The 25,183-nt window shown below is 33.6% G+C and overlaps 1 protein-coding gene across 2 annotated transcripts in view; it reads right to left on the minus strand.

Moving 5' to 3' along the window:
* Positions 1-24,273, minus strand: part of lima1a (LIM domain and actin binding 1a) — a 39,173-nt gene extending 14,900 nt beyond the window's left edge. Inside the window, exons 1-4 of one of the 2 annotated variants that reach the window (XM_056449544.1) lie at positions 24,166-24,273; positions 20,452-20,603; positions 16,034-16,076; positions 7,889-8,221 (exon numbers count right to left, since the gene is read on the minus strand). In XM_056449544.1, the coding sequence (XP_056305519.1) occupies positions 7,889-8,221; positions 16,034-16,076; positions 20,452-20,573 (498 nt within the window). In that variant the 5' untranslated portion in view covers positions 20,574-20,603; positions 24,166-24,273. Of the gene's footprint in view, positions 1-7,888; positions 8,222-16,033; positions 16,077-20,451; positions 20,604-24,161 lie in introns of both variants that reach the window. The other variant, XM_056449543.1, reaches the window with a different exon arrangement.
* Positions 24,274-25,183: the final 910 nt, after the last annotated feature.

Here is a 25,183-nt window from a genome sequence, read left to right on the forward strand (position 1 = left end):
CATCCACTCTGCAGATCTCTCACACGCCCCCATAATGAATGTAACCCCAAACCATGGTTTCTCCACCAAACTTGACTGATTTCTGTGAGAATTTTGGGTCCATGCTGGTTCCAATAGGTCTTCTGCAGTATTTGATTATTGGGATGGAGTTCAACAGATGATTTATCTGAAAAATCTACCTTCTGCCACTTTTCCAAATGATCAACTAGAAGTCAAGTGATTATTTGTTGCTCTTACAACTGAGATCGACAACAAGACTTTGGTTAGGTAGTGTATAAAGTTTTAAATTTAAATGTGTATTGCATAAAACAAAGTACTAGCCAATCTTCCCCTGATGACAAAACATTTACGAAAGTCTTTCTTACAAAACATATCCACCCTACACATCATCTACATCTAGTCATATCTAGTACTTCTCTATATTAACTGCCTTTTCCAGCACTCCATTTCTCAGTACAGAGCAAAGTCAAGTCAATATCCAGAGACATTCATAAAGCAAATCTCTGAAGCAGATTTTAAAAACAGACATGCTGTAGGAGGTGGATGATGAATTCAGTTAATTTCAGCCAGTGTTTCTCCCTCATGACCATCCCTCAGGTTAAAGGAGAGACGTTTGGCTTTGATGAGAGCTGAGAGTTTGACCCTTCAGCGATCATGTGGATGTTTATCTCATGACATCAACAGCAAAGACTTTCAACCAGAGCGACCTCATTCCTGTCCGCTGATGGAAATGCCTTTTGAGAGGTGAGGAGTATAGAAATAACCCCCCAAAAAAACCAACATGATTGAGATATTAGTAGGACCACATGGAATCTGCGCCCACAGAAATTCATCAGTTTTTAGTCCATAATCGAGTGTCTTTAATTTATTACTGACAAATAAAATTATTAGCCATGTGAAATTTCTCCCCTCCCCAAAGTCTTTTAGTAGATGTATAAAAAAAACTTGCTTTGTTTACCAAACAAGTGGATGTAATTGGATTTATTGCAAATAATGAAGTTAAAGTTATTCGGTAACACTTTATAATAACTACACACTATGAATCATTTGTTATGCATTAGCAAATAGTGAATTCATCATTTGTAGTATTAATTATTGTAGTATAGTATACAAGTATTAACTCCACATTAACAAATGTTAGTAAGAAGTTTATAACTGCAGATACAAATGCTCTCTAGACTTATAAGCACCTAATGTGTTTAATAATTGTACTTTCATACTTTGTTAATTATTATTTTTTTCATTACTAAATTAAGTATTGTATAATTTACAAACCAGTTATTTGAGAGTATTATGGGGTTTTTAAAAGATGATTAATAAACTATTTAAATTAACATTTGTATATTTTATTATCCAGGCATATTGTTATTTATTTTTCAGTTGATACAGAGCCTTTAAATTGCCATTTATTAGGGATTTATAAAGCATAAATTGTCCTCACTTTAGTTTAGGTCATAAAACTGGATGAAGTTGAATTAATAAAGCATTTGTTAACATTTAAATTAACTAATAATGAATAATGCAATATATAAATGTTCATAAAGTCATTCTGAATGATCCTAAATAAAAAAAATAAAAAATAAAAACTACTTTTGAATACAAAGTGTTTGTAAATAATGCAACACTTAGTTACTGATAAATTTTTCATGACTAAATTAAGTATGCATGCATTATTAATCAGTAATAAAGCTATAAACTGCTTACTAGCCTCTATAAATAGTGTTAATCCTTAACCGATAACAATTTCAATATTTGCTAATGCTTAATAGATGATTAATAGTGTGAGGTAGGGTTGTCGTGATACCATTAATTCATGTCACAATACTATACCAGCTGAAGTATCGTGATACCAAGTAGTAAAAATGTCAGAAATGCAATATTTTATTTGTTATAATAGGTCTACTTGAATTGAATTAATAATTCCCCTATTGTTGAAAAAAGTATTTGCACCAACAAAAAAATACATAAAAATAAAGATTTTAAATTTTACCAAACGAAATTCATTACAAAAGAGCATTTTTCCAACAAACTTAGGCAGTATGAAGTGGTCAAAAATTGTTTCAAATATTTCCATTTATGTTTTGATCTAATGTTTTTTTCTTTCAGTCTTATATGGTAAGTATCCAAAGTCATCCAAAGTGTTGTAGCTATTAAATCAGATTGACAGAAGCAGAAATGAATGAATTCATATTCAAACTGAAGCTTCAGAAAATATGCAATAGGCCCCCATAAAAGGCGTGAATTCTACACAGTTTTGCAATCTTAGAAGGCTCCATAGACTATTCAAATAAAATGGTCTATTGTTGCACAAACGTGTGAGCATTTAGTGACTTTTCCACATGCAACATTATGTATTGTAGACAGGCCATTAATAACAATACTACCGTTTACAAACTACAGTGGCAGCGCCAGTATTTTGGAGCCATAGTATCATGATACTACCATAGTACCGGTAAACCATGTAACCCTAGTGTGTAGTTATTATAGAGTGTTATTGGTTATTCTTTTTTTATATCCAGTCTTAAGTTAAGTTTTCTTCTATATTATTATCAAAGTCATTCCACATAAATCTGCAGTGTTTTACTAAATTCTGTGCAGGAATAGCAAAAAATAAATAAATGTTAGTAGATTGTGTCTAGCCCCCGTTATTAGCTATATTTTGTTTCACATCTGATCCAGATTGTTGAGTCATTGAGCTGAACTCAAGAACTAAATCAATGTTTTGTTCTTTTGAGTCGCTTAAAATGATTCAAATCACTCATTCAGTCTCAACTCACTAAAGCTGGATGTTTAATGTTTTGGGTTAGGGATGTGAAAAACCTCCCAAGTATAAGCAATTGTTATGTTTGCCTTTGAAAAATAAAACTACATATGTGGGTCAACCTATCGTCAAATGCATGCTGAGATGTTTTGAAGCGCTGGTGTTGTGGTGGTGACTGTACAATGAGGAAAAGGAGGAATTCGCTTTCAGTCTTTCCCTTTTTTCCCCTCCCACACTCCTTCAAAACAGAGCAGTCTTTTCCAGAAAAATGCTGGGTACGATTCTCACTGCAGTCAAACAAGAGACACCATTGTGTACAGTGAAGTCCCAGTTTATTCTCAACACATAACCTTTGAGTGTTCCTAAAAAATTTGATTAAAGAATAAACAAAATGTCAGATGAAGATGAGGCGTGACTAAAAGACACCACGGGAATGTGAACCACAAAGACTCGCAGAGAACAGTAGATCAGAGATTCTAATCAGTGATTTACAATGGAGCTCTTTTCAAAGGAAGCTTTAGAAGAAACGCGAGAAGGTCTTATCAGTGCAGACTCACAACAACAATGCAAAGGTGTAGATGTGTGACCGTGTTCTGATGGGTGTTGGTAGGATGTTGCTTACAGTACATCTTCAAGTAAAATGAAGCCATCATAGATTTTTCTTTTCTATGATGCTGTAGTAACTGAAATGGAAATGTTGGCTGATACCAAGAACCACTAATGTTAGATTTTGTTCTAATTATTATTATTATTATTATTATTATTATTATTATTATTATTACTCATATAGGCCAATAGAGTTTTTTTTCTGAGCCAGATAACAAAATCTAAATCTTTTCCAACTTTCTTGCAGTGAGAAACTTTTACACTAGTAACTCTGTTTTCATTCTAGCAAAACATTCCTTCACTTCATATTGTGAAGACCCAATCAAAACCCTCACGGACAACAGAATCTGAACTGAAGTACTCTCAGAAAAATGATTTTTGCTGCTTGTTCAAACGACTTGTTTAAAATGAGCTGAATCAACACAATTCTTGAGTTTTTAGGGGACAATTTAATTGTTTTATGTTCAATCCACTTAAATTTGTAAAAACAATTAAATAAAGGTAACTAAGTTAAGTTGAGGAACACACCCACCCATTGCATAGTCGTCACTGGCCATTAGCAGCTCAAAGGTGTTTAGGAACAAAACAAACTCCCCCAAAGGTCCCTTTGGTAAGCAGTTTTGAACTGCCAAAATGAACACAAGGAACTGTTGTGGCCGGATTTGGTTTGAAATTGTCATTTCAGTGATTTTTTTTGTTCCAACTTCATTTGAAGTTTATCTTGGAGGCTTAATGCTGTTAAACCACTGGTTAATTAGAACAGTGGTCCCCAACCTTTTAAAATCACTGCGGACCAGTCAACGCTCGACAATTTTACCGCAGACCGGGGGTTGGTTTGTAGGTTGCTAGGCGACTATTAACCTTTTTTCAGAGGATGACATGCCAACAAAACATTGCTGGCAACCTGATACAAGTATTATTTATGAAGAAAATTACAAAGCATTGCAGTGTTTGGGTGTTCCGTGTTTGTCTGAGATAATTAGTCTACCGAATTGTGTAAATTCCACACAAGCTGAAGCTGATCGGTCAATTCTTGTCACATGACTTGTGGTGCGCTCCTGGCATTCATTCAACTGTGAGTGTCTAGAAGGCGCAAGCGTGTCAAGCTGCTAGCACACGGAAGCCGTGCACCTCCATTGGAAATAACGAACGTCCGCAAACTCTAGAAAAGACGTGATATGCAAACCTGTTTGTCGGAGTTGTCATTTGCAATCTCAAGCAGTTGATCTTTTTGAACAGACATGGTGGATTCACCCGTTTTGTTGACAAATGGGTTGCGGATCCATTCCTTGGCAGTTCATGGGTCCTTTACTGGGCCTTTTCCCCTTAGCAAAGAAACTTTCCAAAGACGTCGGTTTCTTACATTGCTGCTAGGCAGTTAAATTTGGGTGCTCAGACAATATGGTAATCTTTCAGAATAAATATTTCTCAAAATAAAAGATCATTCAGACTCTAATAATAAATAAAACAGAAATAATTAAGGATTTCTTGTGCAGCCTGGTATTAATTGATCCACAGATTGGTAACAGTCCGCGGCCTGGTGGTTGAGGACCACTGAATTTGAAAGCCTATAACTAATTTAGTCAACAGTGAGAAATATGTTTTTTAGTCACTTAGAGTGAATCGCTAAAGACACTATTAGTCACCTTTTTAATAGTTATAGTGCCACCTATGGGCAGATTACACTGAAATTAAGCAAGCTTTTCTGCAATCACATGGCGCATATGCATGGAATCAATCTAGGGCCATATATACTTGCAAAATAAAAGGGTTTTGCAAACAAAAAATAAAGTATGTAGCAAAAATAAAGAAATGCAAATCTCCAAAAATCACGAAGCGAAAATTAATGAGAAAAAAAAAAAAAAAAAAATCCATTAAAGAGACATCACATGGAGACACAGGATCACATAGGAGGCCTTACAGCCCAGTATGTCCGGGATTGCCATAAACACCCAAGTTCCCTTGACTAAGCTCCCTTGTCAAATCAGGGCCACAAAGTCAAATGTTAAGTGCAGAAACGTGAAGTGCAAAGTGAAAACAGCGTTGCAAACTTACAGTAGACTAAAAAGCTAATCAAATTGAGCATTGCAATTGACTGGACGGGTTTTGTAAAGGCAATGCTAAAAAATGTTTTGGAAATATATATGGTTTTGTTTTTAAATGCAAACATTTTAGTTTTTTTTTTTTTTGGCTGATTTTTATTTGCAGTTCTTCAATTTCTCAAATAAATTTTTGCTTTGCAATTTTTGGAAATTTGCATTTATTTATTTTTTTTGCTCAATACTTTTTTCGTTTGCAAAACTTTCTTTTATTTTGTAAAGTAGATATGGCCCTAGATTGACTCCATACATATGCATGTCAAATTTCTTAAACATCATTCACATCATTTATGAATTACAGTCTTTTTTTTTTTTTTTATAATATATATCTGGCAACGCCCATTTTGTAAATGACCCAATTGTAGTCGTCCAAATGCAAAAGATCAACTTTTTCTTGATAGTTATTGATCTAGGCAGTCAAGAGTTTAGGAGTTGTGTGCAATTTCGTGTTCTGGACCACCTTCAGGCAGATCGTTCAGTGCTAGACTTGATCCCCTAAAGCAGCATTTTACAGCTGATATCAGTATGGTTGCAGATAGTAACAAGACACAACTTGCAGTCAGGTAAACATGCAAGGCATTTAGAAAAGTACAAGTTACATGCCAGAGTTAACACGGAGTTAAAACGATCAAACAACGTTAAAAGTGAAGCTACAATTTGAAAGCACAACTAATACGACATTTTATACAAAGCAAACCAATGATAGCTGACCTGCAGAGTGTTTAGCGGATCAATGAATCCTCAGAAACAAGAGAGAGGAGATGGACTGAAACGCACTGGAGTCTTCATGATCAGATCATGTGACTCACAGCATGACCAGTCTCTCTTGAATGTTTTGAATACAAGCAGATATCCAGCAAGCAGAAAAGACAACCCAGAATCCAAAAAGTCCACTCGGAGCATTTATGCATGTAAAATAAGCTTCAGAAATAGGCCATCCAGACAATCCATTATGGTTCAAACATTTGGGAATTGCCCAAAAAAGATAAAAAAATAAAATACAGTAAAATGTAGGGATGCACCAATATTATTTTTTGATATTTCGTTATTGGTACTTGCTGATACCAATAACTGTACTTTTTTGGGGATTTGACAGTTTTCCAGGAATGACAAGATGACAAAATAATTTTAGGACTTAATTCCCAAGTAAAATGTTATTACAATATTAAAATAACTGCTTTTATTTTCTAATGAGTGAGATTAAGCAAAATATAAAAGGATGTGGATGGTAACTACTTTATATACGTTTTCTGAACAAAGACACTTTGATGAATGCACTGGGAGCCATTGACTTCCATAGTATTTTTTTCCTAAAACTGACATCAATATCATCAACAATTGACATCAATTTAATTTCTGTTCAACAGAAATTGAATTATTTTAGAGGAGTACATTTTGCCTGAATTATCCCTTTATAGCAGGAGGTCTGCGGGATCTTAAAATGTCTTAAATTTCAGAAACAAAATTTCAGGCCTTCAAAAAAAATTATCTAAAATTTACTGAACTCTTATGTTGGATGACTTAATTTTCCTATATTCTGGTAAATCTGGAAAACAGTTTATGGGGTGCAAAGCAATGCGTGCTCATCCTTCATTTGTAGAAAACCACATTATTTTTTCATATATCTTACTTTGATTATAGCTACTCAGCTAACATGAAAACAACAGTCATATTTCCTAGTTCCTCTGAAAGGCCCGCCCTCATGAGGCTCTGATTGGTCAGTTAACATGAGTTGTAATTCACAGATCAGTTCCACATCACCAGGAAGCATCTCTGTTATAACATTAAAGTGCCTCTGGCCATGCCCCTTCACTGTGAGGGGTGTATGTGCGTAACCTAAAGGGTTTATGACATCATTAACCTGGATGTGTTTTTTTGTAGTCCCCAAAGTTCTTTTGATGCAGGCTTTGCTATGCTAACTCTATAAAAGCCAATGTCTCTCTTTGCATGGAGCGTCTTGCATTCAGAGATGTTGTTCATGTTCACACAGCTTCATTACACATCAACTAAAGTTTAAAGTAAGATATCGAAGTGGACCACCCCTTTAACAAAAGTTAATTTAATAACTGGATTCACTAAAAGATTTCTTCCATACAGAATTTGCTTACAGTAGCCTGGTGAGGCCAAAAACAGGTCTATTTTTTGAAAAGAGAAAAAAAAGAAAAAAGGTATATTAAAAAAAAATGTACACAACTAGAGTTGTATGTGGCTAAGAGAGAACTCAATTTGATTTGATTTTTTTTAATGGGGCAAGTAAAATTCTTTTCCACTGGCCCAAGCCATTTAACCCTGTTTAAGTCTTAAGTTTCATTTATAATTGTCTTTAAACGTTCTTAAATTTGACTTGTTGAAGCCTGCAGAAACCCTGTACAGTCATACCAGAGTGATGTTTAACACACTAAACCAAAATTCTTGCACTTACATTACTATGAAAGGGCTCTCCTTTCTCGAACATCATCTTCAGGCTGTTGAGGGGAACGGTGGGCTTTTCGATGACGGTCTCCGCATCTCGTTGCGTCCGCTTCTCCATTGGCTGATCACTGTTGCTCAAACTCTGCAGATCGGTGCCGTCGATAAGCTGTACGTCAGTGGTCTCCAATGGGATTTTAACACCAGACTGTTGATGATGGTTCTCCTGCTGTCCGGTGTGCGCTTTGGGTTCTAGAGATGTAGGTGTTTCGGCTGTATGTTCCCAGAGCTGCTTTAGGACACTCAGATTGCCGTTGCGCAGGCCTGGAGTCGATTTCTCTGGAGACTGCAAAAAAGATATTAAAAAAAACTTAAAAAGTGCCACTTCTGAGATTTCACAACTTCAACTCGAATTTAGAGACTAGATGATGTAAACTTTGGCCTGTGACTGCATTGATCTATTGCTATAACGAAGATAAAAGGTTAGCATTTTGTAAACAACATACAATTTTAAAGATTTACAAATCCTCTGAGAGGTCTTTGTAGATTTTTCTTTGATTTTAAAAATGATCATTGAGAAGCATTTTAAAAACAAACACCAAGCATACAGATTAGGGTTTTAAATATGACAGATTTACCTAATAATAGAGTAAAAGTCTAATTAAAAATGTGTTACTGATTCATAAATCGAGGCTTTTATGGCAATTTTATTGTAGAGAACCATTTTAAAACAAAAAAACAACATGCATGTTTTAGTGTAAAATGACAGATTCACATTAAAATGGAGTAAAAGCCTAATAAAGGATGTTAGTGACTGGCTAATATTACGATTTCATCATAGAAGTGTTTTAAAACAACACAGATTTAGAGTTTTAAATATGACAGATTTACAGTAAGATAGAGTAAAAGCCTAATTAAAGATGTTATTGACTGGTAAATATTACGATTTTATCATAGAAATATTTTAAATAGACACAAATTTAGAGTTTTAAATACAACACACTGACTGATAAATACCCTGAGGCCTTCATTTCAATTTTAGAATAGAGAACCATTAGGAAAAGCAAGCATTTTAAAACAATGTAAAAAATGTTTTAAATACAATAGATTTACATTAAAATAGAGTAAAATTTTAATTAAAATTGTCACTGACTAATAAACCCTCTGAGGACTTTATGACCATTTTAATCAAGGAAAACCAACAAAGGAAGCAAGCAATTTAAACAAATACAGATTTAGATTTACCTGAAAATAGAGGATTTATCAGTCAGTAACACATTTTTAATGATACTTTGAGGAAATTTATGACAATTTTATCATAGAGAACCATTAAAAAAACATTTTAACAGCGGGTTTAGTGTAAAATATGACAGATTTATGATAAAAGCCCAATTAAAATGTCACTGACTGATCAACCTGTGAGGACTTTGACAGTTTTAAATAAAAGACCAACAGAAAAGTATAAAAAAAATAAAAAAAAAGCAAGCATTTTAAGGCAAAAATCAAGATTTGAAGTTTTTTTTTTTTTATTAAATGACAGATTTACCATAAAATAGAGTAAAAGTCTAATTAAAGATGTTATTGACTGGTAAAACTTTCGATTTTATCATAAAAGTAAGTATTTTAAAGCAACAGCGATTTAGAGTTTTCAAAACAACAGATTTACTTTAAAATGGAGTTAAAGTGCAATTAAAAATACATGACAACTACAATCAAACCAAACAAAAGCAGTTATAAGAATTAAAAGTCTAACAAAATATCTTTAAGTGATTAGTAGCGATTAGATAAAGCAAATCAGTGTTAGTTTGTTAGAAAAGTTTGATTACAAAAGCTTCAGAAACCTGGTAAAAATGGAAGGAGTGGCTCCCTCAGAGTGTGCTGCTGGAAATGAGGAAAAAAATGCAGCACCAGATGCTAGTCTTTAGAAAGTATCTGCATGAGGGAACTAGACCAGCCCCCCTACAACAGGACAGACACACCAGGAAGAACAGAAAAAGGGGAAGCGCTGACAGGAAATGGGGGGAAAGAAGGAAAGTTGCTGAAATACAATGAGATTACATGCTTGAATACATGTACACTGTAAAAAAAAAAATCCTGGTTGCCTTAAATTTAAGCTGAATCAAATTAACCTTATGAGTCCATTGAATTTATACGATGTTAAACTGACTTAAAACAGCTTGTGTAACTTATAAAACTAAGTTAATCACATTTTAACTTAATTTGATAAGTTACAATGACCTAAAAACACAGGCTATGCTGTCAGGACTAATTGATCATGTACATTTTCACTCAACCTGTAGACTGTAAAAATAATATTTCTAAAGTATTTTAATTATAAACCAAGACAAATATAGATTATAAAATTTGTTACGTTTGTCTAATTGTTGATTAAATAATAAAAAAAAAGATAAAAATCTGCAATAAAAGGGATAGTTCACTTAAAAATTAGTTTAAGGTTTGTTTTGTTATTTTTGATCTGTTGAATACAACAAAATTTTGAAGAATGTGACATCCACAGTAGAAAACCATAATACTGTAGATGTCAATGGTTACTGGTTTCCGGCATTCAAAATATTTTATTTTGTGTTCAACAACAGAAAAAACAAACTAGTGGAGGATGAGTAAAATGGCTGAATTTTATGGGAGATTTTGGAAAATTTGATATGAACTATCCCTTTAGGATTTTTTTTTTTAAATAATAAAGACTGTTAAAATGTATTTAACAAATTATTTTTCTAATTATTTATTAAATATAATCAGAAGAATGTGTTGACATTGTCTAATTGCTAATTTAAAAAAAATTATATAATTTATAAAATAAGTTTTTAATTTAGCTACAGGGGTGTCATGGTGGCGCAGTGGTTAGCGCGGTCACCTCACAGCAAGAAGGTCGCTGGTTTGAGTCCCAGCTGGGGACTTCATGTACATGTTCTTCCCCTGTTAGTGTGGGTTTCCTCCAAGTGCTCCGGTTTCTCCCACATCCCAAAGACATGCGCTACAGGTAAACTGAATAAACTAAATTGGCCGTAGTGTACGTGTGTGAATGCGAGAGTGTATGGATGTTTCCCAGTACTGGGTTGCAGCTGGAAGGGCATCCGCTGTGTAAAACATATACTGGATAAGTAGTGCGGTTCATTCTGCTGTGGCGACCCCTGATGAATAAATGGACTAAGTCGAAGGAATACGAACGAACAATAGTTTGAAGAATGACATCCACATTAGAAATACTGTGGGTGTTAATGGTTATGGGTTTCCAGCATTCATTAAAAGATCTTCTTTTGTGTTCAACAACAGAAAAACAACTAGTGTTGGATGAGTAAATTGCAAAATTGTATGGGTGATTATGAAAAAATTTCTTTGAGATGTTTTTTTTTAATTAGAGACAAAATAATAATTCAACTTTAAATAAAATTATTTTTCTAATTATTTACAAAATATAATCAGATTAACGTATTGACATTTTATGCTCATCTAATTGCTAATAAAAGACAAAATTTTTTTTTTATAAAATAAATATTTATAATTTAGCTACATTTTTGTTTGTCCGATTGTTAATTAACTTAAACTTCAACTAAATATAAATAAATTGTATAGTCTATTTGTGTCCAAGTTGTCTAACTGTTGAACATAAATCTAAAATCATTGCAAAAATACTCGGAATTCTGAACAGATTATTACACTGTAAAACCTAAAAAAGTTAACGTAACTCAAACCATTTGAGGAAACCGATTGCAACAAACCCATTTAAGTTCTAAAACTAATCCTAATGAGTTCTGTGAACTTAATCTACTTGAGTAAACAAAGTAATTTGAGCACAGTAAAAACCCAATAAATGGAGAACTCAAACCAACTGAGTACTGTAAAACCCAGTAAGTTAAGACAACTTAAACCATTTAAGGAAACCATTTGAGTTAAACTAAACTATGAGTACTGTGAATTTACTCCATTTAAGTTGAAGTAATGAGGTATTTAACTCGTTACCTTCAACACGGAGTTCAAAACTCTTTTCAAATGAGTAGAATTAACTTTCAGTATATTTTGAGTTAACTACACTCATTTCATTTAAAATAAGTTGACTGTTGGGTTCTACACTGTACTTTTTAAACAAGGTAACACAAACTAATTCCCAGTCATTAGTATTCAGAAATTAACCCCTCAATTACATAACTATTTCTGTTTTTAAAAACACACTATAAAAATGCTGGGTTCCACACAATCGGTTTGTGTTGGTAAAACAAACTTATTTATTTTTTTCGAATTTAAGTGTATTAAACTTAAAACAGTCAAGATGTTGCAAAACAAACCCCAGAATTGTGCCGTTTCAGCTAATTTTAGTTTGAAAAAAAAAAAAAAAAAAACAGCAAATTGAGTGTACAGTGTGACTACAAGTAGTAGTAATAAGAAACTACAATAATATTAATAAACAAATGTAAAATATAAGTAAAATATTATTTCAAACATTTTCCTTCAACTTAGTCCCTTATACAGTTGAAGTCAGAATTATTAGCCCCCCTTTGAATTTTTTTTCCTTTGTTAAACATCATTTGAGAATTATTTTATAGAGCAAGGGAACTCACAGTATGTCTGCATTTTTTCTTTTTCTGGAGAAATTCTTATTTGTTTTATTTTGGCTAGAATAAAAGGAGTATTTAGCTTAAGAAACATTTTAAAGGTCAAAATTATCAGCCCCTTTAAGCTATATATTCTTCGATGGGCAAGTTATTGTATAATGATGGTTTGTTCTGTAGACTAATTACCCTAACCTGCCTAGTTAACCTAATTAACCTAGTAAAGCCTTTAAATGTCACTTTAAGCTGTATAGAAGCGGTCTTGAAAAATATCTAGTCAAATATTATTTACTGTCATCATGGCAAAGATAAAATAAATCAGTTATTAAAACTATTATGTTCAGAAATGTGATGGGGAAAAAAAAAAAAAAAAAAAAAAAAAACTTCTCCAACTGTATATCAGGGGTCGCCACAGTGGAATAAACCACCAACTATTCCGTCATTTGGTATTACACATCGGGTGCCCTTCCAACCGCAACCCAGTACTGGGAAACACTGAGCAAAATACTGTAGAAACGAGCTAAATAATTTAAAAAATTGCATGACAATTAGATTAGAACGTTTAGATCCTTTTTAGATGAACAATTAGATCACCTCTCATGCATAACCACCGACTATAATACAAAGCCAAATCAGATTGGTGTGTGAATATAAATTTACTTCACCTTTTGTTAATAATATATAAAGTACAACCTCACTTTAATGCATATTTAAACTACTAAGCACTCTTCAGGATTTAATAAAGTACAGAAAGTGACTGCTCCCCCCCCCCCCCCTTCTTCTAGGAGTCATTTCTGTGCTGTGCTCACATCCAAAAGCAACTAAAGCATGCTAATCTGACCTCATACTTTCTACTCTTGAATGCAAGCTACAACAGCTCAAATACTTCTGGCTGATGTTAAAATGCCTCCTGGGGCCGACAACTCAAATTCCAAGCATAAAAGTTATGAGGCCTGCCACAAACACTCTGAACTCACTGCCAAAACACAATGCAAAGCCATGACAAAACCTTTCATTTAATACATATACGCGGAGCAAAACTTGAATGAATAAGCTACATAATGAGAAGCAGCTGCAGTCTAGCATAGTTGCATACATACATGTACATCCACATCGTGCACACCGTCATTCCTGTTTACTCCTTTATCCTACCAAACTCAACTGGACCAGTTATGTAAAGCACATGGGAATTACCTGCAGATTAAGACGTCTAAATAGGGATTAAGATGACTGGACAGTGAATGCACGTGCGTTTGAAGAGCAGTAGAATATAGATAGACAGATAAATAGTGGTGTAATGGATCGCAAGGTTTATGGTTCGGATCACATTATGGTTTTTAGTCACGAACTGGACCATTTTTCAGATTAGCCAAAAAGGGGAGGAGACTAATGTAGTTTGCTTTCCATTTACTACAAAAACCAGCACTGCAAAAAAATTGCTTTTAACAAACAAAACTTAGAAGCTGTAATTTTATTAAGAATAAAAAGGAAGAAATAATCAGCTGAATAAAAATAGATTGTAAAATATTCAATACTGTGAAAAATTCACCGTTAATACTACTGTTGCTGATAACACTAAACGTACAAATCTGACATTATAATTTGTACAACCCATGTTTATTTTTAGGCTCATTTTCAATAAATGATTCAGTTATTCACTCATAAAACTTTACATTTCATTGCTAGATGATCATTTCTGAAGAGTTATTCAGTAGCATATTTTTTATGGCTGGTTGGTCGCCACCTATTGGTTAAACAAGGTAATTGCTGCCTACAACTTTCATTTTGAGCGTCAAGTTAAATGCATATGATGTTGATATTAATCTTCACCATAAACATCAGTGGTTTTACCTAAACTATAAACTGTTATCCTAGAACGTCGGTGTTATTTGACCGTTTGTAAACTAGAGACTGAATCTCTTTCTTGATTTTTGCATTTATCAAACACAGATCTGAATGCAGCGATTCAAATGATTAATTAAAATATGCAAATCACCATCATTTATAATTTGTTGCGTGGGTGTTGATTTTTTAAAAATGATTAATCGTGCAGCTTACACTGAATGCATGAATGCAGACACTGTAAAACCCCAAAGGTTAAGGTAACTCAAATGGTTTGTTGCAATTGATTCTCTCAAATGGTTTAAGTTCAAAAACCAATCCTAATGAGTAGTGTGCTAAAAATTGCTTTGTCTACTTAAATGGATTAAGTTCACAGAAAAACCCAATAAATGAAGAAAACTCAAACTAAATGAGTACTGTAAAACCCAAAAAGTTAAGACAACTCAAACCGTTTGAGAAAACCAATTGCTACAAACCATTTGAGTTAAAAAAACAATCTATTTGGAGTATTGTGAACTTAAGCTGCGGTCATACTGGACTTTTCTCCCAATAGACTTCCTTTCATACACACGCATTTACTTGAACTGGACATACCCACTGCACATGAACATTTGTAATTATGTTTATCTATCTGCACACTTCTGCTATTAATAGTATCCTGTACATATATTCATTTATTGTAAATCTGTTCATAGCTAATACAACCTGTATATAATGTTGATAGTACATCCATCTGTAAATATCACTATAGTTTCTCTATAACTGCACTTTATAACTTATACCTGTATCCTGCACTTGCTGCTATTGCACTGCTGGTTAGACCTAAACTGCATTTCGTTGCCTTGTACATGTACATGTGTAATGACAATAAAGTTGAATCTAATCTAAAAAAAAATGCGTCAGACCAGAAACGCAAGCTTGTGCGACAAGTTTCGCTGCATTGCAAAGTTCAAGCTTGGTGAACTCTGACCTGTGAAATCACATCACGTGCCTGTTTAAGACCAATCAAAGATCAAAACATGACCTCTTGGACCAAATATTAAAATATGGACCAATCGCTCACTTAGTAAAAGGTTAAACCATCTTGTTTAATCCCGCCCCTTTTCACAGCGCCATACGACAGAATTTTGCATGCTCAAACACTAGTGTGACCACAGAATTAACTTTTAGTAAATTGAGTTAACTACACTCATCATTTCATTTGATAAATTGGGTTGGGTCTTACAGTGAAGTAGTGACAGAAAACACCTTTAATAACCTAAAAAACTCACCACACGCCGAATAACCTACCACAACTCTTCATCATTATATTTTACAGGAAAGCCTAAATGCTTTCATGCATGCGATTTGACGCAAGAGGCAATCTCTCTGCAACGTTGCAAATTTAGTAAAGTTAAAAAAAAATTAAAAAATAAAAAAATCCGTTAATCCGCAGGTCAGGTGTGTTTCCAAAACGGTTGTGATCCGTACGAATCATGGACCAACCGTGATCCATTACACCCCTGATTGATTGGTAGGTAGATAGATAAATACACTGTAAAAAATGCTGGGCTCCATACAATTCCTTCATGTTGTCCCAACACAAATTGATAAAGTTAACTGGTGGATTGTACATAAAACAATTAAGTTGTACCGAAGAAACTTAAGAAATGCGTTTTTTTCCAACTCATTTTAAATAAGTAGTTGGAACAAAGCAGGAAAAGTTATTTATTTGAGTGCAGGTATGAATAAAGAGGGTCAAAACTCACTTTTTTCTTGTCCAAACTTGTTTCTTCTGCTGCCTTCTGGTACCTGAGAAGAAATGAAGTGGAAAATCTGTTCACTCAACTGCTTCCTAGTCCTTAAACTCATGAGGAGTAACTAAAACTGACAAATAATAATAATAATAATTCATTAATCATTTACTTCATTTTTTTTTCCTGAGCTACTGTAACAGCAGTTAATATACCATCCAATATCATTTGGACTTTTGTTGAAACTTTAAAAGACTAATTAATTGTGAAAAGAGAGAGTTGTGAGTTTAATCACAGCTTCTCTGGCTATTGTATGGTAAAAACAGATAAAGCATAAAAGGTTTTTATAAATAACACTTTTATATAATATATAGGTTTATTACAATAAAATAACATTCACAACAATAAATAATACAAGACAAAATTCCATTCACATTTATAAATGATTCCCTCAAATTCTGTAAATATATATATATAAAAAAATTTCATAACATTAAAAATATGGCATTGCTAAAGTATGCTTTTAAATTTTTTCCAAAAAAAATAAAAGGTTGTATAAATATAATGGTGTATATGATCACTTACTCCTTAACATAAGTGTTCCTTATTATGTATAAATCTATCCATTACAATAAATGGGAATAGGACACTGTGCTTCCATTATGTGTGAAACTTGTAAATTAGATTTGATACAGACACCTGAATGGGATGTCTGTGTGTCTCTCTCTCAGTGTGTGTGTGTGTGTGTGTGTGTGTGTGTGTGTGTGTGTGTGTGTGTGTGTGTGTGTGTGTGTGTGTCTGTCTGCCTGCATGTGTGTCTATGTGCGTGTCTGTCTGTCTTTTCATCTATCAGAGAAGCTAGTGGTGTATTTTAGCACTATAACTCAACTCTGGCCAATCAGCAGATGGTGTTTGTTTTTGTTTGCCTAATACTAGTCTGATCCCAGTTTAAATCCTGCATCTTTCATCTGCCTAAAATCTTAAATATCCCTTTCAACCTTTAGTGGCCTCTAGTGGTCAAACGGAGCAGCGCAGACAACCAAACTGGACTGTCTTGATTTTGCATCCTGTTTTATTTGATGACACGTCAGAAAGTGAGCCTGAAGGTGTTTTGGAAAATCTGTTAATCTCTTGGAGGGACTTTTAGAAATTCCCAAATGCTGAAAGCAGGAAGTTCGGTCTGATTTTCATAGGAAATCTATTATCTACAGCACAATTACTGCTGCCTCTGAATGCAGGTAAGTTGGAAAGAAAAACAAGGTGATAAACACAGGGAAATATCACAAACACAACCGTTTAAAATGACTACCTAACACATGTGATTTATATTTGACCACACCTATTACAGGTCAGTGATCAGATCGCAGTCTATTTAATCCTTCACTCTGGTTTCTTTGATGCTCGCTAATTCGGCAGGCAGATCAGCGCTGTCTGGGATGTTGGAGTCATTGATGTACTGTATGTGTGGAGAGGAAGCCAGAGGCAAAATGCTGGAAAAGACATCAGAAAATCTGACAGGAGATGCACTGGAAAAACTCCAGATGCTCTCTGAAATTCCTCCGCACAGGAAACACAGCGACTGCAAGCCAACCGATGTGCCTATAATGAGTTGGCCAGCAGAAATTCAGCTGTAAATCAAACGTATAGAGTCCAACGTCTGAGAGCGGACTAAAAACGAGGAATGCAATATGGAGCTTAAGTAAAAAGCTAAAGATTTGTCTATCAAATGACTACTGATGACATTTCTTCCAAAATTTTAAATAATCCTCATTATATTGCCAATTAAATTCAAATAAGGTGGGTTTTCAACATGCTCCATTCAAATTGTTGCATGAATTATAACAACAAAAAATACAAGAGAGAGAATTGAGTTTATTGCCATATCAGCTTCTCTGGCTAAATATCAAGTTTACCACATTTTATAAATAACACTTATCTATAATTATATATAAATTTAAAATTTTTTTAATAAAAAAAAAAAAACAGAAAAAGTTATCAACAGTAATAAAAAAAAGATACAAAAATAATAATAATGCTAAAATAGAAGATGAAAATTTAAAATAGTTTGAGGTTTACTTTTGTTAAAAATAATATATATATATATATTTTTTTTTTTAAAGTACAATTTTAGAAGGATTCACATTTAAAAATTCTCTAAAAACTCTGCGTATCCGGTACGGAGTCCGTGACATCATTTACTTCCGCATTTTTTACATTTTAAAAGGTCCGTACTGGCCCAATACCCCATAAGTGGTTCTGTTCCATCATCAGTTGGAATAGAATAACTTTTGCATAAATTATTATAGAGACATTTTTCTTTTTTTCCTTATTACGGACACGTGCAGGAACCAACAAAATTATTTACAGCCACCTAGACCACACAGAACCTAAAAAGGTCTTTCAATTTTGAGTTTAATAAAAATCCACCTCTGCATGTGGAATTGGGAAGCTTTTGAATTTGGGTCTGCAAAATCCAGGCAGAAATCAATGGAAAATCAATTCTCAATGATTTTAAGAGGTTAAAGTCTCTCCATATAAAAATTGTTGTCCGATAACATTTAAAATAAGGCATTCCACAATAAAAGGTTTAACGGTTTAGTTGTTGCAATAGACATTTTGGAGTGTCGTGTGTCCTATAGAGCATCCACTATAAACAATCTCATCATGTCTTGAGTTAAAAAAAAAATACTATTTTTTTTTTTTTTTTTTTTTTTCCCTTCCTATTTCAGGCTGGATTTCAAAGAGTTTATTTTTTTGGAGCACTGATCCCATTCTGCTTGCCATTTACTAAGAATGTAGCCATTTATTAGTGGCTTTAAATTTGAAGGTGGGCTTTTGCACTCCTTTATCTTTTCTGTTAGGGCTGTTTTAGCAGCTATGTCAGCTTGTTTTATTTCCAAACAGTCCAACCTGTCCTGGGATCCAGCAGAAAACTATATTATAAAATTTTCTCTGTAGTGGGATGCTCCTGTTTAAAAGAATTCAATGTTTGTAGACAAGATTGAGTCAGCATGCACATTCAGCATTTTGAATGTGTTCTAGAGCTAAAAATAGAGCCTTTGCTTCAGCTGTAAAAATTGAGCTTTGATCTGAAATACGAATGCCATAGCGTAAATCACTCGTTACTACTGCTGCTGAAACATGACTGTCCTTTTTTTGATCCATCTGTGTATATACTGTAGGTTTATGAGTAGGATACAAATTCCTTATGTCAGCAACTTCTTGTTGATATGTAGAAATGTATCAGTCTTCTTATGCTTGCTCAGATCCAGATTTACATGCAACTTATTTAACCTCCATGGTGGGAGCGGGCAAATTAGAGTCTAGTGGATGGCATCAAGATTTAGGTTTATGTGATCTGATCCGTACACCAAATAGTCAATATAACTGGGTCTTGCCTCAAACAAATCCAGATATTAAGGTTGAAAGATTGGTTTAAAAGCTGGGTTGTGTTGATTTGTCTTTATTTTCAATGCATACTGGAGAGACTATTTTACGCAACTAATACGAAGAGTTGGTTTATTAGCTTCAGTGTATAAGCCAGGGGTCACCAAACTTGTTCCTCGAGGGCCAGTGTCCTGTAGATTTTAGCTCCAACCCCAATCAAACACACCTGAACAAGCTGATCAAATTTTTACTAGGTATTCTTGAAACTCCCAAGCAGGTGTGTTGAGGTAAGTTGGAGCTAAACCCTGGAGGGACACCGGCCCTCCAGGACTGAGATTGGTGACCCCTGGTATAAGCTTTGAGAAGGTTAAGAACCAGCGACCTTCTTGCTATGAGGCGATTGTGCTACCCACTGCGCTTTCACCACTGCGTCTTCAGTGGAGTGAGTTTCCACCGTTTCCTTATCCACGAAAGTAAAAGAGTAAAGTAAAGGGTATAAGTAAAATAAAGAGAAAGTAAAGAGGCCGAATGGAGGAGGCTCATTCCTTATTCTTTCGCTGCAGATGGTCTGTTTAACTGTTTTCTCGCTAGTTAATCATTCAGTTTTTCCACTTACAAAGTCCACCATGTAAATAGCAAATGTGCCATGGCGTGATGCAACTGACTCTTAAAGGGAATGGGAGATGAGACTCTGATTGGTTTAATGCACGTTATGCTCAAAACACACCCAGAACTTATTAAGAGAATAAAGCACAACCCTTTAAAAAGCCAAACAGTGCAGTGCAACAGTGCCTGGCCATATATTTAAGGAATTTGACATCATTATCAGTTAAACAGAAGAATGAAAACATGGGGTAAACCTAATAATGTTAAAACCTCTCCTCCAACATCGTAAACCAATTTAGAACGAAACAGCAGCTTTAAAACAGAGGCACCTTGTAAAAAAATACAAGGCACTATAATGGGTGCTGAAGTAAAACCAAACAAGACAGGTTAAAGGACAAGTGAGATCACTCTTAGATATGCAAATCTTGGTATTTGCTTACTTGGAAAAGCGCTCGGCAATGGCCGTGTTTTTGCCTCGCACACTGACTATAGAGAGCTCCTTTGCCGTCACTCGCAATGACTGGGAGGCCCATTGACCACGCCGAAATGAACTCACTGCCATCTCACTTTCCTCACGTCTTCAGAGGGATATCTGTTAGGACAGAGGAGTTTCAAATATTCAAATAGGAAGGCAAAGCTCTTTTAGTCCATTTGTTTATTGTAGAACTAAATTCAAGCTTCATCTAAGACTCTCAGCACAAACAGAGACTCACTGTATGTGTGGATTTTGTACAGTGCCACTTTAAAAATGACTTCAAGTAGCTATTACCACAACGCTTATAAAAGACAATCATTTTATTTATACAGTTGAAGGCAAAATTATCAGCCCTCCAGTGCAAATGTTGAATTATTTTTCCTGATATTTTCCAACAATGTTCAATGGAGAGATTTTTTAAACATTTGTTTTAAAAACTAATTCCTAATAGCTCATTTCTTATGCATTTGCCATGATGGCAGTACATAATATTTTAAAGAGACTAGAATTCAGGCTAAAGTGACATTTAAAGGCTTAAACTAAATTAAGCTAAACTAAAAGGCAAGTTGTTTATTAAGCAATCATTTGATAACAGTGAATTGTTCTGTAGCCAATTGAAAACAAATTCAATTTAATTCATTAAAGGGGGGTAATATTGACCTAAAAAGCCTAATATTAACCTAAGTAACATTTTTATTTTTTATTAAAACAAAAAGAAAGAAGACTTCCTCTAGAAAAAAAATAGGAAACACTGCAAAACATTCTTGCTTATTTGGGAAATATTTGAAACAGAACATTTCATAAGAGCATTAATTATTTTGCCTTCAACTGTGTCATTGAGCTGTAACTTTTACCCATGTAACTTTTTCAGTCTTTATTGTAGAAAAAAAGGGTATTTTGGTTATAAAAATAGTCTTTACACTATGAACAAATGGTCCTTTAAGACTAATACATATTTAATACTCTTGCCTGTTGAATTGGTTTGAATGTTGTTGATGGGATGTTTCCTGTGAGTTTGGTAAGGTCTTTAACAGGCATGACGATATGTGAGATAAGGGAATTGCTCCACAATTTCCTGTTATATCAGACATAAGTCACAGCTTGTCTGGATGATCAGGTGAGCCACAGGTGTTGTGCACTGACAGCATATGATGACTCAAGAGTAACGCAATTTTAAATAAAACAAAAAGTCATTTCAGTCACTTCCTGATGTTCTGCAGGTAACAGTGAAAACTGGGGGATTTCACGACAGATGTAATCTGTACAATATAAGGATCTTGGATGATTTTGGTTAATGCACTGTGTACACTCTTGAAAATAAAGGTGACAGCAAGAACCAAAAAGGTTTTTTTTTTTAGGGGTAAAAAGTTTTTTAAGTTGCAAAGTTATATTTAAGATAGATAGTACGTACATTATAAGACTTAAAATGATAGATTTTTCTTTTATGGCTAAATTCATTAGAATATCAAGTAAAGATCATTCTCCATGAAGACATTTTGTAAATTTGCCATCTTTGCATCTTTTTTTAATGTTAATACACTGTGAAAAAATCCTGGTTGTCTTAAATTTAAGCTGAATCAAATTAACCTTATATCATGTTAAACTGACATAAAACTTGCGTGACTTATAAAATTACATTAGAACATGATTAACTTAGTTTAATAAGTTTCAATGAACTAAAAACATATTCTGTCAGGACTAATTGATCGTATCATTATTTACAGTGTAATATGCATTGCTAAAAACTTAGTTTGGACAACATTAAAGTCAGTATTTTGGATTTATAGTTGCAGCTTTGACAAATATTCATTTAGTTATTTATTAGGTAATTTACTCAGCTTTAAGATGATGGATAAAGCTGTTAAAAACAAAATAATATATATATATATATATATATATATATATATATATATATATATATATATATATTTTTTTTTTTTTTTTTTTTTTTTTTTTTTTATTTTTTTTTTTTTTTAAAGGCCCGCAAGACTGGTTTTGTACATTTTTATTAGTAATATGCATTGTTACAAACTTAATTTGGACAACTTTAAAAGTCAGTATTTGGAATTATAGCTGCATCTCTGACAATTTTTTTTTTATTAACTAATTTATTCAGCTTTAGATGACCGATAAATCTCAGCGTTTTGTTTTGGTTAATAAACTGCCCCTTATGATCCTGGGCCACATATATTACTGTTCTGTTAAGGTTTTAGTAATTTAAGTGTTTCAAAATCACCAGCGTCTTACTATAAATGTATATCTCTAGACATATCTTATGTCTTCAGGAGGGCTTTATTTTGCATCATGCATTCAAGACTCACAGCTGAAACCTGCTGATACAGCAACTGACTCATTACTTCAGATTACTCATGCTTTACAGTTACATAAATCTAGAAACAGACTCACAACGGCAAAACTAGCCTAGCAAGACATGATCCCCAAAAAATAAACAAATAAATAAATAAATAAATAAATTACATTTTCAAAAATATCAAAAATCAAAGACCTTAAAAATAAAGTAAAATAAATAAATATTTACTTTACTAAGCTTTACTACTTTGGGAGATTTTTTTTTTTTTTCACATTTACTCCAAAGTATTGAGACATTAGGATGTGACTCAGAGGATGATACACTCTCTCTCTCATTCTGAGACATAAATCAGCACTTCCTAAAAGCCAACAAATTAAAACTGAGGGCTTTCCAACATTACTGATCCACTCAAAGATTATACTCATGGACTCAGCATATGCTACATGCAAGTGTTTAAATGACAGGAGAACATTGAAATGAATTAAGTGAAGCAGAAACATCACAGTCGGGTCATATCAACACTTCAACAAGCTTAGACAAGCCTCCCAGGCTTTATTCCCAGCAATTTGATTTATCCTTTCAATGTGTGTTTATTAGCATCATCAGAAAGGTTCCCACATAACCTTTTAACACTTCAACAATCATTGCTGTAGTCTTTTAAAAACATATATAAAAATTCACAAAAAGCAACTTATAGCTAGTCAAAATACTTAAACTGACGCCTTTTCACAAAACACAATAACCTAATAAAGCAGATTTTATATATATATATATATATATATATATATATATATATATATATATATATATATATATATATCTTAACTGTATATGTTTATATGTTATATGATCGCTAATCATCATTTTTAGCTTTATGCTACATATAACAACTTTCTCAAAATGTATACCACTCTAAAATAATCCACAGTATTACATCTTTAGATGCAACACAAACTCAAAAAAATGGACTTGAAACAACACAATTCTTAAGGTTTTTTTGAGGACAACTTAATTGTTTTATGTTCAATCCACTTCTGTTTGTTAAAAAATTGTTAAGTTAACTTAATTAATTTGTGTGATTGTGTAGAACCCAACATTTTTTCATCATTGCATGGTTAAATTTAGCTGTATCCCATTGCATTTGTTAAAAAAAAGAAAGCAAACTCCTTCAACAAACAAAAATACTAACTCTTTTTAAACTTGTAAAGACGCATATGGCTGGTAAATCCATTAAAAAGCAAGTAAGAAGTGAGGAGCAGCTCAAATCAAACAAAACCTTGTAGCATGCCCTCAAACCTGACAAGCTTGTGTTCATGCTAACAATATAAACCCATACAAGATACAAAACCCAAATTCCAACATACCTACTCTTAAGTTTGCAGTCAATCAAGCCTCCTCTTGCAGTCTTTCAAGTGGATGTTCTTGTGTGCTTCTCTGTCCTGTTAATGCTCTGAACACTCCGCTCACTCTCAAATTGTTTGTGAGTGAGGAAATATAGTGACAGCTCTCAGCCAATGGGAGGAGAGCTGCTTTGCACCTAGCAGGTGTGGCTCCTCCCACTCCCTCAGCAGTTCATCATTAGAACAGACACACTAAAAATGAGTCAACAAGGCCAGGATACTCAGTCTGGGAATCCCACATGATTCCTGGAAGTGAGCAGAAGTCTCCTCCTTCATGTCTGGCTCATATTTCAGCACAAAAATGAAAGAGAAAAAAGAAATTAAGTATATAAACGCAATTATATATTAGGTAAACAATATAAACAGCGGGTTGCTTTTTTTGTTGTTGACATTTTTACTTGAGATTCTCATTAAGTTCTCACGTCTCAACAAAAATATAGCAAAAGCTGTGGGATCCAGTGGTGTGTCTCTCAGAGGAGGGTCTTCAGGAGTTATCAGGCTCTGGATCAGTTTCACTAATCCCAGTCACATGAAACCCAGCTTGAGAATGTAAAAGACATTCCACAGTGTTAGACTTTCAGTACATATTATCTGGATATTTGTTTTAGATACTATTTGACATCCTGTTGTGGTGTTTGGATCAAATTAAATTACATTTATCCAGTTAAATTAGATTTCTGCGTACATAGAAGGCATATTAAATGCATGTAAAGTGTCGGCTTTAATGTTTTGAACTTTTTTAACTTAGAAAAATTGAATGAAACTAAAAAAGTTGACAAAATGTTTTAATATGAAACGAAAATGGGGAAAATTATATCGTCATTCAGTGTAAATTTATGTAAAAATGAAACATTAATCTGTGTTTTTTAAATGTTTAAGGGAAAGGTTACAATATTATTTTTAATTTTTGGCATATATACATACGCCCACCGGCCACTTTATTAGGTACACGTTACTAGCACCGGTTCCCCCCCTTTTGCTTTCAG

Source organism: Danio aesculapii, chromosome 23 (assembly GCF_903798145.1).
Source record: "Danio aesculapii chromosome 23, fDanAes4.1, whole genome shotgun sequence".
Taxonomy (NCBI): Eukaryota; Metazoa; Chordata; class Actinopteri; order Cypriniformes; family Danionidae; genus Danio; species Danio aesculapii.